At 46.2% G+C, this 16,320-nt stretch overlaps 1 protein-coding gene across 6 annotated transcripts in view; it reads left to right on the top strand.

Annotated features, from left to right (window-relative positions):
* The window catches only part of Myo10 (myosin X), a 198,946-nt gene that overhangs the window by 170,936 nt on the left and 11,690 nt on the right, over window positions 1–16,320 (top strand). For all 6 annotated transcript variants that reach the window (XM_075975824.1, XM_075975825.1, XM_075975829.1 and 3 more), the window contains 9 exons: window positions 2,429–2,672; window positions 5,308–5,403; window positions 7,832–7,925; window positions 9,103–9,158; window positions 11,676–11,818; window positions 12,430–12,624; window positions 13,511–13,668; window positions 14,398–14,521; window positions 15,316–15,613. In XM_075975824.1, coding sequence (XP_075831939.1) covers window positions 2,429–2,672; window positions 5,308–5,403; window positions 7,832–7,925; window positions 9,103–9,158; window positions 11,676–11,818; window positions 12,430–12,624; window positions 13,511–13,668; window positions 14,398–14,521; window positions 15,316–15,613 — 1,408 coding nt within the window. The remainder of the gene's footprint in view (window positions 1–2,428; window positions 2,673–5,307; window positions 5,404–7,831; window positions 7,926–9,102; window positions 9,159–11,675; window positions 11,819–12,429; window positions 12,625–13,510; window positions 13,669–14,397; window positions 14,522–15,315; window positions 15,614–16,320) is intronic.

The following is a 16,320-nucleotide window of genomic DNA, read 5'->3' as shown; positions in this document are numbered from 1 at the left end:
ACTCTTCACCTGTCTTGTGTCACCTCTTTCTCACTCACACTCAGATGTGAACTCGGTCACTGCTGTGAAGGCTCTGGGACCGAGTTTAATGAAACTCGGTCCCAGAGCGGCTGTGTCCCTCCTCCACACACACAAGACCTGGAAGGATGTGTTGACAGCTGTGGGGACATAGCCAGCTCACACCTGCTGCACCATGAGATTTTTGGGCATCTCTTCCAGTTGCTGTTCAATATCAAATGTGCTGCACTTAAATGTTAAGCATCAAAAAACCTGGAGGCACCTACCACTTAGGAATTGTTTTAGTTCAGGTCTTAAGTTTGTGCTTGGATCATGTGTGGTGCTGGGTCCTCACAAAGAGTCAAGCACAGTGAGAAACCAGTCATCATCGGGATTGGCTGGCAGATTAATATAGATGGATTGTTTCTTGTAGGGTCCTAGGCTAGGGGTGGTGGGGAGCGGGGAGTAGAGCACGGGGCCTCGGAATGACAACAAAAGCACTCATCCCTGATTCTGCAAGCCTTGCTCTCCTGATTTCGCTATCAGCAAGGATTTTGTTATATCCAGCCCTTTTCTTCCCTGCCCGCTCACACATGCACACACAAATTCGTGTGTGTCCACCTGCCTGCCTTTTCTAAAACATGAGTCCAATGACCATGTTCAGTTATTTCAGTTTTCACTGTGAGCCAAATATCTGCAAAGTGCTCATAAATTTCCTGCCGGGTTTAGCTTGGGGAAGACTTCTGTTGCCTGAAGTCACTGTTTGGAAAGATGAATGCTGGGAAATTCCTAAGACACTTAGCACTCAGTGAGTGTTGACCAAGGAGGAAAGTCTCAAGGACAGGGCCCCCTGCGTGCCCAAGTGCAGTGGACACAGCAGGAAGTTTCCGAGGGCCCAATCCTAAACAAAGAACTATAGGAAACTAGCCACACTGAGTAGGGGACCTGTCCTCTCCAGGGAAAGCCTCCCTGTTGGTTATCCAATGCCAAGTGTCACCCTGAAATCATAAACATACAGTCATGTGTTCTGAGCAGAAGAGCAGCTGCAGGGAGGCCCGCACAGCCACTACTATTGACGCATTTGACTAAGATTTATCACTTAAAGATAAAGCGACCACAGAACAGCCTTGTGCTGAGGTTTCTTCTGGGCCTGTTTTGAACAATGAAGATTAAAGTCACAAATCTGAACAATCATCATGCTTCATCGTGAGAGTCCTTGGCAGGTTTGCGCAGAGAAACAGCTTTGCCTTGGCTTAGTCACCAGCGGTCTCAGCCAGCTGAGTGGAGAACTTCCAAAGTCTGAGGAGGGAGAGTGGGTATTTTTGTGGGGGGAGGGGCTCTCTCGGCTCTCCATTGGCTCCAGGAAAGGGTCTGTTAGATGTGTTTTCTGACTGAAGAGGAATACATTGTTGTTTGGGCCTTAAGTCTCCATGTCATGTGTCCCTTGCTTTGGTCACGGTTTGATCAAAAGAAAATAGTATGAACCGTTTTATAGTGAGAGGTAGAAATAGGTTGTGTTCTCCCATGTGCCATTGTGAAAGACTTCTGAGTGTGGCTGGTAAGATGCCAGCTGCATATCTGTGAGTGAACCTGGCTGCCAAGGTCACCTCACCCTATGAAAGATAGCCATGTATGTATTCTCATTATGTTATCTCCGTTCAAGAACGTTTCCCACCAGGTGTGCTGGTATGTAGTGCTATTTCCTCTACTCAGAAGGCTGAAGCAGGAGGGCAACATTGGCATTGGAATGAAACCCTATCTCAAAATAAAGACTGAAAAATGGGGTGAGCTGGAGTGGAATATACCAGCTTGCTTAGCATGCATAGGTACCTGGGTTAGACCCCAGTCCCACAGAAAAAGAACGGAAGGAAAGAAGGTAGGTAGGCTAGATCCAGTTCCACCTGCCCTTTCTCTCTTTCCTAGTCTGATGGACGTCCCTCTCCACTCCTGCTTGTTTGTGATAGTCTCAGCCTGTTACTTTTCACCTATAATCCATCTTCAGATGATGATATTTTTCTATGAGAAGATACATTGCCCAAAACACAGTATTTTCATAGTCTCTAGATTGAGACTCCATCACGAGTTCTAGAACTGACAATGCTCGCTCCTACATCTGCCAAGTAAGGGGAGATTGATTTCTCTGGGGCTCTTCAGAAATCATTCCTGGGCCGATGATCAGTCACGGATTACATTTATGTGGGCTGCTTAATGAGATTTCTCAGCTAACTGAGGAGGAGCAACATTCTAGGATGTCCCGTCTTTGCTGGATCATCTTCTGTCCACTGGACAGAAACCAGAAGCCCCTCCTCCACTCTGGAAGGGTCTATGAGTGCCTGTCAGCTGAGGCAAGGCTCAGAATGAGCTATGTGGGTTTTGTCGCTTGGTTTTATTGACTCCGTAACCCTTTCCCTGCCCCTTCTTGGGGGAACAGGTGGCTTAATGAACTCCTGGAAGCGCCGCTGGTGTGTCCTCAAGGATGAGACCTTCCTGTGGTTCCGCTCCAAGCAGGAGGCCCTCAAGCAAGGCTGGCTACACAAGAAAGGTGGAGGCTCCTCCACGCTGTCCAGGAGGAACTGGAAGCGGCGCTGGTTTGTCCTGCGCCAGTCCAAGCTGATGTACTTTGAAAACGACAGCGAGGAGAAGCTCAAGGGCACTGTGGAAGTCCGGACAGCCAAGTATGTTCCTGCAGCCTGGCTTCTGGATTGTACTGATGGGCATGTGTTTTCATTTTTGAAAGTGTGTGTGTGTGTGTGTGTGTGTGTGTGTGTGTGTGTGTGTGTGTTTGCACACACGCTCATGCATGTGTGTATATGGAAACCAGACATCAGTGTGGGATGCCATTCCTCAGAAGCTTTCCTTCAGAGATAGTCTGTCATTGGGGCCTGGAGCATTGGGTTGGGCTGGCAGGCCAGCAAGCCCTAGGGATTCTCCTGTCTCTGCCTCCCCAGTTCTGAGATTGCTAATGTGTGCCAATGCGCTCAGTTCCCAGTCCCCACACCACCACCAACTAGCAAGGAAAAGGAAGCACTGATAAATAGCAAGACGATAGCACAGACACAGAACTACGCTGTCAAGGTGACTGCAGGCCATGTGAGGTATCTAAAGGAAAGATACGCTATGCCTAGGGGTGTAGTGTGGCAGTTCTCTCTGTTCTTGTTGACACATTTTATGTAACCTTTGTGTGTGTCCCCAGCCCACGAGTTCTCTGCAGCAGTGGGCCAGCATAGGTTCTCCGACAGACTTAACAACTCACTTTAGTGGATTAAATTGTGAAAGAACTAGGAAACGAGGTAATCTGTGAATCATTTATTTTTTTTATTTGAGGTTAAATTACACCCAGATGTTGATTTTCACTTGGAAGATAGACCCTTGAGCATATATATGTGTGTGTGTGTGTGTACATACACACACACACATATATATATATCGACTAGAAATATAATGATGTGTATGCAGAGAAAGTTGGTTTGAATAAAGCCAGTTATAATACACATCTCTAAACTCAGCTCTGGGGAGGCTTAGGTAGGAAAATCGAATTTGAGGCCAGCTTGGACTACTAGAGAGTCTGGGAGCAGCCTGACCTATATGATAAGACCCTATCTCAGTAAACTAGGAAAGAATGTGTGTGAGGTGATTGGTTGAGAGCCCTCCTGCGGGTCAGCTCGCCCCTTCTATTTCTTCCTCACTCTGGCTGCCAGCCAACAGCTAAATGGAGAGTTGATTGACAGGTACATTTTGAAATGAATCGTTTATCATCTATCCGTGTTGTGCTTACTAACTCCCCACCTGTGGTTCCCCTCAGGAGAAGAACTGAGCTGGAATATGAATTCCACACAGCCTTCTTTCCTGCCAATAATCCCTTTTAGAACCAAAGCTTTGGACTTTCAAGGAACTCTTATTATTAAAATTTAATGTGTCTAGAAAATTTGGGGGGCTTAGGGGCAGCTTTTTTTTGTTAAATAAATTCTAAGTATTAAAAAAAAAATAATTGTTTGGAAGAACCTGTACCCATACTGCTTAAAATCAGGAAACCACAAATATTTGGGAAAGTGGCAAAATGCATGCTCTCAGGGGGGAGTAAGGATACCAGGTAGCACATGTCCCGAATCCTCACTGTAAAGGTAGAGGCAGGAGACTTGCCAGTTTGAGACCCTGTCTAGTAAAACACCAATGTGATATAGCTCAGTGGTAGAGTGCTTGTCCAACTGCTCAGGGCCTGGGTGCAATGCCAGAGCTACAGAGAAAGGGGTGGGGGACAAAAAGAAGGTTGATAACCTATCTGACATAGGAGCTTGGGAGAGGCATCCTCAAGCCGCGGCAGCTGAGATCAAGTAGGGAAAGCACTCATACCATACTAGGCTCCCCTCTGGGTTTCCTCCTATTGTAGATCAAAGATGGGAGCCAGAGGAAGGCTTTTCTAGGCTTTGAGCAGAGTTAGACATTGGATGTCCTCTGTGATAAGAGATCTCTGCAGAGATATCGGGAAACACCTCACCCTTCTCCCTCCCCACCCCATCCCTAACCCCACTGGAGACCCACTATTAGGAACACAGAGGAGTCTGGTTCCCCCTAGAGGTCGCTAAAAAAAGGCTGGTGACAATGTGCTCTGTTCATCTGGCCTTGTTTTCATTCATGTTTATGATTTCAGTTAACTGTGGTCAAAAGACACTAATTAGAAACATTTCCTATTTAGTGGGAGAGAAATGGAGATGTTTGGGATATAGCATCTGTTCTATTGGTGATTACCCTTGCTGTGTCTAATTTACGAAGCAAGCTTTCCAGTTCAGATGCTTGGGTGGGTTATATGCCCCCACTCGGGAAATCCAAAATCTAAAGGTCTCCAAACTCTGAATGCCACTGGGATACCTCGTGTAGAGAATTCCACTCTGATCTTGCATGATGAATTACAGTCAGAATTCAGGCGTGTGGAAAGCACCATATGACATTGCATTCTGGAAGCTGGAGCATAGCACCGTAGTATGCCCTCTGCTTAGCGTAAAACAAATGCCTGCAGGCTGTGTGTATCTGAAACATAAATGCATTCCATGCTTAGAGTCAGGTCCCATTCTGAACTGTAAAACACTTGGTCTCAGGTATTCTGGGCCAGGGACACTCAACACTATCGGGGGCAGGGTGTCCCATAGTGTTTGTGAGGTTTACTACTGTCCGCAGTCTCGGATACCCCTTAGGAGTCTCAGAAGAAATCTTGCATGAATAGGGGAGTGGGGCGTGGTATGTAATTTCTAAACACTTCCCAGCTTGGTCGTTCTGCAATGCTTGATTTCCACCTGCTGCCTCTGTGTCTTGCAGGGAGATCATAGACAACACAAGCAAAGAGAACGGCATCGACATCATCATGGCTGACAGGACCTTCCATCTCATCGCAGAGTCCCCTGAAGATGCCAGGTGAGGGCCGCGGGATGGCCTCCCTCCTCGTTACATCCTCTCCCGAGTTCAGGCACCAGCCCTGTGTGAACTCTGTTTACTCTGTTGCCGTGAAAGGGGTTTTCATTTTCTAGTTAGGTTTTCAATCAGAACAGTTTAGGAGGCATAGGAGATGAAGGTTAGGGTCTCTTGTTTAAGTACAGCAGTTTGGCCTTTTCCAGCTTCAGGTGTCACTAGACAAGACAGAAACTGGAGCTTTTGTTGCTGCTAGCGTCTGGTACAGATGAAACTGGAAGCCCCCACTTTGGATGTTTCTGAGCCTCAGAAGCAAAGAATTTGTCCAGAGATGTAAAGAGCGGTCGGTTGCCTTAGCGATTGTCTGCTGAATGGATGGTGATACGCCGTGGCGTGCAGAGGGTCTGAAAGGCTCTACCTTGAAGGAGTCAGTGAACCACTGTTAACTAACAGCTGTATTGCAGGCAGTATGAGCTCATTTCCTTCTCCGTCAGTCCTGTGGGTGGGTATCATTTATACTGTGCAGACTGAGTGACAGAGAAAGGTGAACACACTATAATAGGATGTAAGCTCGGTTCTGTCGAATGGATGCATTACCCCATCCCTGCATTTGTTCCTGAAGGGGCTTCATTAAATCTCTGGCTGAGGTGAGGGGAAAGTGGAGTCCCCACTTGGCTGGTGCAAGCTGCCTGTCTTTGAACCTTGAGTTTCCATGCAGGAACACTGAGCGTAGGGAGGGGACGAAGCTGGGGAAAAGTGACATTTCTCTTCAGCGATAAAACGGCACATGGTCATGTAGTGTCTAGGACACATTTTGGGGTCTTTGTGGGACTCGAGGATTCTGGTGGAAGAGGTTGTTATCTTCTCTGAGCAGTGCGGGGTGGTACTCTATGGGCAAGACAACAAGGGACTCTGCTCCTGTGTTCAGAGCTTTCTGTTGTGTTCTCACTGCCTCCTGCCACCCTTGGAGTGTTTTTAAGTTGCTGTAACACCGTGGCAGCTATGTGAATGGTGCAGACACCAGAAAGTAGTTCTTCCCAAGGGAACAAACTGAAGCCTTAACTGGACTCATAAATTACAGCACAAACTGGAGAAACAAGCAAACCTGAAATTACAGCCCTAACCTTCTGTCTGGGACTCCTAGAGACCACTTGTGGCTCTCTGTGGTCCAGGGACTGCCCACAAGTGCTCAGCCGGATTACAGGCCAGTCATCTGGCAGCTGCTCGCTCTGTTCTGTGCCATTGTGAACCTGCTAAATTTAACATTTGGGATGTTTGAGTCAAAACCTTTTTCCCCTGTCCAGTGGAACACATTTAAAAAAAAAATCCCGTTACAGATTTTAAGTTATAAATGATTCATAAGAAATTTTGTGTATTGTAAGAGTGTCAATAGAAATGGAAAGCACCACAGTTTTGTTCTTTGCTATGTGTGCGTGTGTGCATGTGTATGTGGTTGATATAGCATACATCTTGAATTATGTATGTTACAGTGTTTGCTTTAGGGAATTTTTTTTTGAGGTTATGACTGCAAGGTGCCTTCTGGTCAAAGAAAGATGCCGCAAGGGCACATGAGGAGGTCTTGCTTTGTACTCTAACAGATTCTCCTTCAGGGATTTTAGGAAGCAGGTTTTAGTTTTTGCTGTAAATAATTTCTACAGCTATCTTTATGTGGAGATGTTATTTTCCCACTTAAATATCCCATGCACACCCAGTCTTTCTTCCGTGTCCTGCTTAGCAGTAGTGTGTGTTTATTACATGTAAGAATAGCCTTGAGAGGAGAAGGGTGCCGTGGCCGCTCCCTCCCACTCTGTGTTTGTGTAATCAGTGCTGTCTGTCTGTCTGTCTGTTCTAGGTCATTTTCTCTCTGTATGTCTCAGTTCCCGGTTCTAGCAGGAATTTTGTTCTGCTTGGGTTTCTCTGGAATTGGCATGCCTTTTGCTTTTCATGGTTTTCCTTTTTCTGATCATGGTGAGACTAAAGTGAGAAGACCCAGTTGGAGTGAAGATGGAAGAATTTTGATCAAAATAGTTTTCTGCTTTTGACTTAGCCCCTGCTTTAATTCCTACCTCCCTTGTGCTTTTATTCACTTGGCTGGAAGTCCTGGCCGGCCATGGAAAGCACTTGATCTGAGGCAGTTTATCCTCCATTGTTGACTTTCTTGATTGGTGTCCTGTAGGACATGAGCCTGGTACTCACTGATGTCTGAGTCTGGTAGGGGGGAGACTTACTGTAACAATACATCCTGATAAAGGCAGTTTGGGTGATTTCTTAACTTTGCTTGTGATAGTACGTACCTCCACCTGCCTGTGAGAAACAGACAAATTGCAAGCAAAGCTGCTCAGAAGAGATGTCTTGTGGGCAGAAAACGTGGAAAAGCATTGTTTTGCCCCTCTGCGCTTGGCCACCCTTGACCATTGCCCTCTTCTCTCCACAGCCAGTGGTTCAGCGTGCTTAGTCAGGTCCACTCATCCACAGACCAGGAGATCAGAGAGATGCATGATGAGCAGGCGAACCCCCAGAATGCTGTGGTGAGTGAACACTGACGGGGTGGGGTGTGCAGAGGTGACGAACCCCCAGAATGCTGTGGTTGAGTGTAAACTTACTAGGGAAGGTGGGGTGTCCAGAGGTAGTGAACCCCCAGAATGCCATGGTTGAGTGTATACTTACTGGGGGAGGCGGGGTGTCCAGAGATGATGATGGGAAAAAGTCAGCTTGGACAAGAGGATGGGACTGGATCTATTTAGGTAATCTTTGTAAGTAAACGAATAATGGTTACGGAGAAAAACAGGACTATTTAAAATCTTAAATTCTGTTTAAAATCTCACATAGAAAAAGAAAAATCACAGGTGAGTTCTGCAACATTCCTCATCCTCTACCTCAATCTTAAAAAAAAAAATCACAATTTTCATGATATTACATAAGCACTGGAAAACTTATAAAGAATCAAAAATAATAGTTTTTGTATTCCGAACACACAGGAAATTATATTATTATATATTATATTATTTTTAAAAATAAAGATTTATTTCCCCATGAGGAAACAATACATTTTTTAAAGAAATTTTAATTTTTAAACATTTTATAGTGACTTTTAAAAATTAAAGATGAGGTTTTTTTGTTTAGCTATGTAAGGTTTTTTACAATACAGTTTGGGTTTTTTTTAATGTGTTTATTTTTAGTTGTATTTAAGAGGCTAGTCTGCATGTATGCTACAGTAGCTGTCGGGACAGAAGAGGGCCTCAGATCCCCGCGGAACTGCAGTTTTCCGAGACTGTCAGCCACCCAGTGTGGGTGCTGGGAAGTAAATTCTCCTCTGCAAGAGTGCCACATTCTTTAATCCCCCGGCCCAGAAAACTTTAAAATCCAAATTTTCTTTGCAGAGTAATTGTTAAATTAGTAAAGGATTGGTAAATTTACACTTGAAAAGTTGATGAGTGTCTTCTGTAAAAACATTTTCCTAACCAGAGGGATTGACAGATGACCATGTGTTCTGAGGCGCGGACCATCCATCACCCGTGCCCCATCTAGAGACTGTCGTTCATTAAAGGGTGGCAACTTTTCTTCAAAATTACTGTCATTTTGAAGCTCGCCCGAAAAAAGCAGGCATTTCTTTGCTTTGTGGTCTGAAGAGTTACAGCCTAGGGATGTCCTGTGATGTCATTCAGCTCGGGCTCCTCCCTCACCATCTCCTTTGTTCCTTTCCAGGGCACACTGGATGTGGGGCTGATTGATTCTGTGTGCGCCTCGGACAGCCCTGATAGGTAAGCTCAATACAGACACAGAACATCTGCCCATCCCCAGAGGCGGCCTTGCCGCTGCTGCCTGTGCCAGGCTCGGTATGAACCCTTAGCAACCCCCTCATGCAGTCATCCAGAAGGTGACTTCAGTGGCTAAGCTCAATGAGAAGCCAGATCTTGACATTCCGTTTTCAAATGCCAACTGCAGCCCAAGAAGAGCATGGTGTTTATGTGAAAGATCTACTAGGGGTATCTTTTCTTCATGTTTTTTTTTTACACAGGGCCTGGCTATGTTAGCCTAGGATGGAGTCAAGTTTGGGACAGTTCTCTTGTCTCAGCCTCCCCATTTCTTGGACCACATGTGTGAGCCACCATACCTAACAGTCTTGAAATTCTTATTTTTTTAAGATTTTATTTATTATTATGTATATAGTATTCTGTGTCCATGTATGCCTGCAAGCCAAAAGAGGGTACCAGATCTCATTGTAGGTGGTTGTGAGCCACCATGTGGTTGCTGCGAATTGAACTCAGGACCTGGAAGAGCAGCCCCAGTGCTCTTTACTGCTGAGCCATCTCTCCAGCCCAAGTCTTGAAATTCTTACAGCAAGAAAACGACTGTTTAGGAAAATAGTACTCCTGCATACGGAGTCTGTAGTGTTCCTTTCTCTAAAAATTAATGACCTTGATGATTTATTCCTGTAAAATAGACATAATAGATGTAAATCCAACCATAAGCCTTGTCCTTGACATTTCTGCTTTCCCTGTTTGACCTTCAAGGCAAACTGTCTTTAGGTTGGCTTGGTTGACACCCTGTCTGTTGTTGCCGCTTGTAAATTCCTTTCTTGGTCCTTGGCAGACTTAGTTGTTCTAGGGCCAGAGTCAGAATTAGAACCGACTGCTACCCAGTTAAGATAGCCAGAAAGTAAATATGAGTGTGTTAAAACTTATAATAGTAATAAATAATAATAATAATAGCATCTTCCAGGCAGAGTGAGAACTCTGAGGTCTCTGAGACTCTTGGGAGATGGGGATCATTTGTCTCCAGAAGTCAAGCTGCACCACCTACCTTATGCCTGGCTTAGGAATGTTCACACCCATGCTGTCAGCACCAAAGACCCAAAGTTCTTCGTGTTTACTTTAAGTTTTACCTTACTAAGCCTGCTTCTTGCTTTTTACAAACCCACCACCCCAGCAAGCCTGGAGGGTGTCTTCATCAGGTTGTCTGCTACTGTGGAGAGACACCACGACCACCACAACTCTTAGGAAGAAAAACATTTAATTGGGTTGGCTCACTTACAGTTCAGTCCATTATCATCATGGCAGTAAGCAAGGCAAGCATGGTGCTAGAGAAGAAACTGAGAGTTCTTACATCTTGACTCACAGACAACAGGAAGTGGTCTGAGACATTAGGCGAAGCTTGAGCATATATGAGACCTCAAAGCCCGCCTCCACAGTGACACACTTCCTCCAACAAGCCCATACCTACTTTAACAAAGCCACACTCCTGATAGTGTCACTCACTTTGGGGACCATTTCTTTCAAACCCGCACACAGGGGATGACCCATGCGGAAAACTTGGCATTCTGATATTCTAGCTTTCCCACCTTTCTGAATCCTTCACAGGGGTTTGGTTTGGATTCATTTAGTTTTTTTAAGAAGGGTTTCTCTGTGTATTCTGCCTGTCCTAGAACTCACTCTATAGACCAGGCTGGCCTCAAACTCACAGAGATCCAATTGTTTCTGCCTCCTGAGTGCTGCGATTAAAGATGTACGCCACCCCCACTACAGCTTTTAGCTGAGGCAGGCAGTCTGTCCGGTTAACCTTTCTTTCATGAACTCTGGTAGTGCTTCATTACAGTGAACACTGAAGCTCACAAGACAGGAGAATTCATAGTAGGATAGGTAGCTGATGAAATTAGTGTCTGCACAGTCCTGAGAGAGCTGCTGAGCACTGACAGACGGGAGCTGCGGGACAAAGCAAGTTTCCATTATCACTTTATCCCTGACTGGGAAATGAGCCCCTGTTGGGTGGCTTTGAAAACATGGACCCAAGTAGCTTTTTGTGCCAGGCACAACCAAGGGCATAAGATGTTCTCCCGACTCCGAGTTGCTAATCCTCCTCCATTACCGCTGTCTGGTATTTCATTCTCAACCCACAGAAATATTATCCAAGGCTATATCTGGAGGCAGGAAGAAATTGGTTTTTGAGATGCATTTTCAAAAAAAAAAATCCCCCATGACCACCTTATTTTGCCTCCCCGGGACTAGTTTGTTCTGGAAAGTCTAAGGGAAGAGATGTTTTCTCTCAGGACTTATCTGGATGAGTGTTTTGCTCCAAGTTTGAAGGTTAATGATGCATAAAGTAAATGCCACGGAAATATGAGTAAGGTCTGCCTTAATACGAAATATAAATAGCATGCCAGTGTCTCCCAGGGACCCCTACGCCAGGGGAACGGCCGTGAAGCCTTGGTGTAGACAGCGGTAAAGCCCACACTAGGTCTAAGAGGCTCCGCCTTTTTCTCTTCCCGTCTCATCTCTCAGGCCCAACTCATTTGTGATCATTACGGCCAACCGGGTGCTGCACTGCAACGCAGACACGCCAGAGGAGATGCACCACTGGATAACGCTGCTGCAGAGGTCCAAGGGTGACACCAGGGTGGAGGGCCAGGAGTTCATCGTGAGAGGTGACTGCCAGCCGTGTTTCCATGTCTTCCTAAGTCAGGGGCTCTCACTAAACCATCAGTGCAGCTGGACTAGGTGGCCACTGAGGTCCAGGGAATCCTCCTGTTTAGGATAACAGGTGCACACCGCTGTACCCAGGCTCTTTACATGGATGCTAGGACTGCAAGCTCAGATTCCAATGCTTGTGCAGCAAGCACTCTGTGTCACAGCCATCTCTAGGATAACAGGTACACACGGCTATGCCCAGGCTCTTTACATGGATGCTGGGACTGCAAGCTCAGACTCCCGTAGTTGTGCAGCAAGTGCCATGTCACAGAGCCATCTCCTGACTTCAAATACCTTCTCCAAGTTTGTCTGAAAAAATTTGAAAAAAAAAAAGGCAACTATTATGACCATTTTCTAGCCAATAGGTAAAACTGAAGCTCTTATTTAATGTTTTATAGATGTAAATGATGGCATGACACTTAGGGTTTTGCCTCACGTTTGTTGCTTCTATGGTTGGGTCACGGGGCGGGGCCTCAAGCATGTCCATCCCTAAAGTCCTCTGCTGCTATTCTTTACCTCCAGCCCCTCCTGATGGTTTTCTGACAGCCACTTCAACCTTCTCTTCCAGGGTGGCTGCACAAGGAAGTGAAGAACAGTCCGAAGATGTCCTCTCTGAAGCTGAAGAAGCGCTGGTTCGTCCTAACCCACAATTCCCTGGATTACTACAAGAGCTCGGAGAAGAACGCCCTGAAACTGGGCACCCTGGTCCTCAACAGCCTGTGCTCTGTTGTGCCCCCTGACGAGAAGATATTCAAGGAGACAGGTACTTAAGGCCACAGGGTGAAGCATAGCCAAGCTGGAGACACAGGGTGACAAGTCTCAGGAGGCCGGGGCTTGCTCCAGTGTGAAGGGATAAATGTCTACGTAGTGTAGTGTGGATCCTTCCTCTCCAAAAGAAGTTTCTGTTCTTGATCTATGTCCTGAGGCTGGCTGGGGTTGGTTCTGAATGCTTTGTATTTGAAGCTATAGCGAAGACAGTTTGTTGGGGGGCACGATGCTGGTAAAGATGCTGGGAAAGATACTGGTAAGAGCAATATACATACAGGCTTTCCAGATCATTGTATGTTAGCCTAGTGCATAAGAAACAGCTAAGTAGGCAGATTTGTTTTGGTTCTTCCCCTAATTTGTGGCACTATAAGAGTTTGATTTCTGTCTCTAGTTATGATTTGGGGCTTTTTAAAATACAGTTGCTCTGTTTTTGTCGGATGCGGGCAGTAGCACGAATCTTGTCTGGGCATACAGTATCTAGCAGCGCTCTTTGCTGGGGGGCAGGCTGAAGCAGGGGCTGGAAGGAATGTTAGAATGAGCTGTAATCTGACTTTTGTGCCAGTCCCAAGAGCAGGGCATTAGCCTGCACCCACTCTTTTTCTGAGAGTCCGCTTTTGTTAAAGTATTTAATTCTGGACTTTTTTAGTATTTGTCTCCTCTTGACTACAAACTCCACCAGGCCAGGGACACTTGTTTTCTGTCACTGGATGCCTAGTGCCAGACACAGCATGTGTAGAACGCCAGTGTTTACTGAGTTAAACGACTGATTAAGACTTCGCTTCTTGTGTTGCTGACCGGGGCTCCAGTACAAGCCTTGGTTGGGATTAAAACCTTGGTCCCAGAGGGTGATGTTGACATATGTGTGCTGCACTGCCTTGCAGGCTACTGGAATGTCACTGTGTATGGGCGCAAACACTGTTACCGGCTCTACACCAAACTACTCAATGAGGCCACTCGGTGGTCCAGTGCCATTCAAAATGTGACTGATACCAAGGCTCCAATCGACACGCCCACCCAGCAGCTGATCCAAGATATTAAGGTGAGAAGAGAAGCCCAAGAGCTCCTTGTGAAGTCTTCCCTTGGCAGAAAAGACCGCAGGATTTCACCGGTTCAGTTCTCGCTCATGCTTGCATATTTTTCAGTTGAGAGTCTCAGTGAGATTTTACATTAAAAATGTTTGTCTCTATAAAAGTGTTAGAATTTGGCACTCTATATATAGACAGAAGGTTGTGTGTGAACTGGTTAGGGACCATCCGAACCATCCCAGGGTCACCTCAGCCCCAGTTGGGGACCTCTTAGAAGCGACAGTAATTCACTTCTCAGTGCTCAGTCCTAGGCCACAGAAGTCAATATACAAAGAGCCCAGAGCGGAGGGCTGGCGATATGGCTCATCCATAGAGTGCTTGTTGGTGTGTATTCTGGCCAATCTCTGAAAAAAAAGCCCAGATTGATCCAGAGCACACAGGATCCCTGGATGGCTACCTCGAAATAGCCAGAAACAACAAATCTCATTGATTTCATTAAATTGCTATTTGCTGCTTGTAGGCTTAGTTGTTCAGTAAACGTATGCTGTTTGAAAGAACCAATGCCTAATCAGCTGCCACCAACCTTGCTCACGGTCCTGGATTCGCGTTGGCTGGGAATGATTAACACTAGATTTTTCTTCTCGGGAAGTCAGTCCTGTGTGCGGGCTCATGGTCGGATCTGCTGAGTGTGAGCTCCCACAGTCAGCTCCTTGCTTTCATTAAATGTCAGCTTTGTGTTCCAGGAGAATTGCCTGAACTCCGACGTGGTGGAGCAGATTTACAAGCGGAACCCGATCCTTCGATACACGCATCACCCCCTGCACTCGCCGCTCCTGCCTCTCCCCTACGGGGACATAAATCTCAACTGTGAGTTCAGGAAGCCATTAGGATCCTCAGAGCCTGTGGTTTGGTTTTTCCTGTCAACTTCAGCTCTTAACACAGAAGCGTTGCTTATGCGGAGTTCCTACGTCATCATAGGCAGGAAAGAGTCAGTAAAATAGACTGAAGTCAAGATTCAAAGGGACATCAGAGAATGCTAACACTCTCCATGAGTTCAGAGTATATAGTACCGCTTTACAGTGGTGTGAAGCTGGACCCATTCAGCCCTCTGTGCTTCACAGTGGTGTGAAGCTGGACCCATATAGCCCTCCCTGCATTACATCCCTTCTATCTTTACTTCTCAATACAGTGTCCAGTTATTTGTGTGTGTTCATTCCTTCACCCTGAAATGGCTTTGTAGCACGATGCTGCTCAGCAGCGGCCTGTGGGAAGTTCAGGTCAAATCTGCGGTACATGAGGCAAAAGCTCTGGGGTTTAGAGTTTGTGGTGTTTGTTGCATTCAATGCATTTCTGACTTGCAATGATTTAAGCTATAATGGATTAAATCAAGGTCAAGAGGTCCTAGACAGTATTGCTTTCTAAGTGAGGAAGCTGCCCAGCTGGAGTTCAAGTTCAAGTGAGCATTTCGTGTGCTCGTTTCAGCTGCACAACAGAGCAGGGCAGTCCCCTCACCGCTTTTTCCCGCTTTGCTCAGCTGATTCGAATACACGGGAAATAGGGTGGACACTGCACTAGGAAGGGGCTGTTTGCCCCCCACATCACTCCTTCCTTTTTTGTACTTCCAACCTTTTGAGCGATGGCTGTTGATTTTCTTTTTCTAGTGCTCAAAGACAAAGGCTACACAACCCTCCAGGATGAAGCTATCAAGATATTCAATTCACTCCAGCAACTGGAGTCCATGTCCGACCCCATCCCCATCATCCAGGGCATCCTGCAGACAGGCCACGACCTGCGGCCTCTGCGGGATGAACTGTACTGTCAGCTCATCAAGCAGACCAATAAGGTGCCCCACCCTGGCAGTGTGGGCAACCTGTACAGCTGGCAGATTCTGACGTGCCTCAGCTGTACTTTCCTGCCGAGCCGAGGAATCCTCAAGTACCTCAAGTTCCACCTGAAAAGGTAAGGGGGGGGGACGGGAACACACACTCTGAAAGAAGCTGGGCGGAAGCTTGTGCCATAACGGGCTGGATTCCAGCACTGAGCACTGCATCAGGGGCCTCCAGCCAGACCCATAGGCCCTTATAGAAGCTAGTATGACTTAGGTGCCCCTTCTCCCTTTAAGCCATACAAAACTGTATAGGGATCCAAACAACTATTGGTACAGCACTCTAATACAGTCACATTAGGTGCATTTGGTTGCTACTACTCTAAATATAGAAAACCCCAACTTGGATATTTTATATATATATATATATATATATATATATATATATATATATATATATTAACTTAGTTGTTAATGGGTTTTCTTTTGAGGTTGATAGCCTGAGGTTATGGAAACATTTAGTTAACAAAATGATTACCTGGGTGGATCTCAGTAGCCCTGGACCTGCATCTCATTGCTTCCTGTATGGCAAAAGCAGTTAAAATCTCATTTTACTTAACTCAGGCAAACACACTGCTTAAAGCTGGACAAGCTATCTCATTCTAGTAAGCTCGGCACTTACAAGGCTGAGGCAGGAGGAACAAGAGATCAAGGCCGGCCTGGGCTACAGAGTGAACCAACCCCTAGCTCAACAAAACAAAAGGCAAGGGTACCTGGTAGCACACGTTTTTAATCCTGGCACTGCAGGAGCCAGAGGCAGGTGGGCCTCTTGAGTTCAAGG

Source organism: Microtus pennsylvanicus, chromosome 6 (genome assembly GCF_037038515.1).
Source record: "Microtus pennsylvanicus isolate mMicPen1 chromosome 6, mMicPen1.hap1, whole genome shotgun sequence".
Lineage (NCBI taxonomy): Eukaryota > Metazoa > Chordata > Mammalia > Rodentia > Cricetidae > Microtus > Microtus pennsylvanicus.
This window is presented reverse-complemented; position numbering and strand designations above follow the sequence as displayed.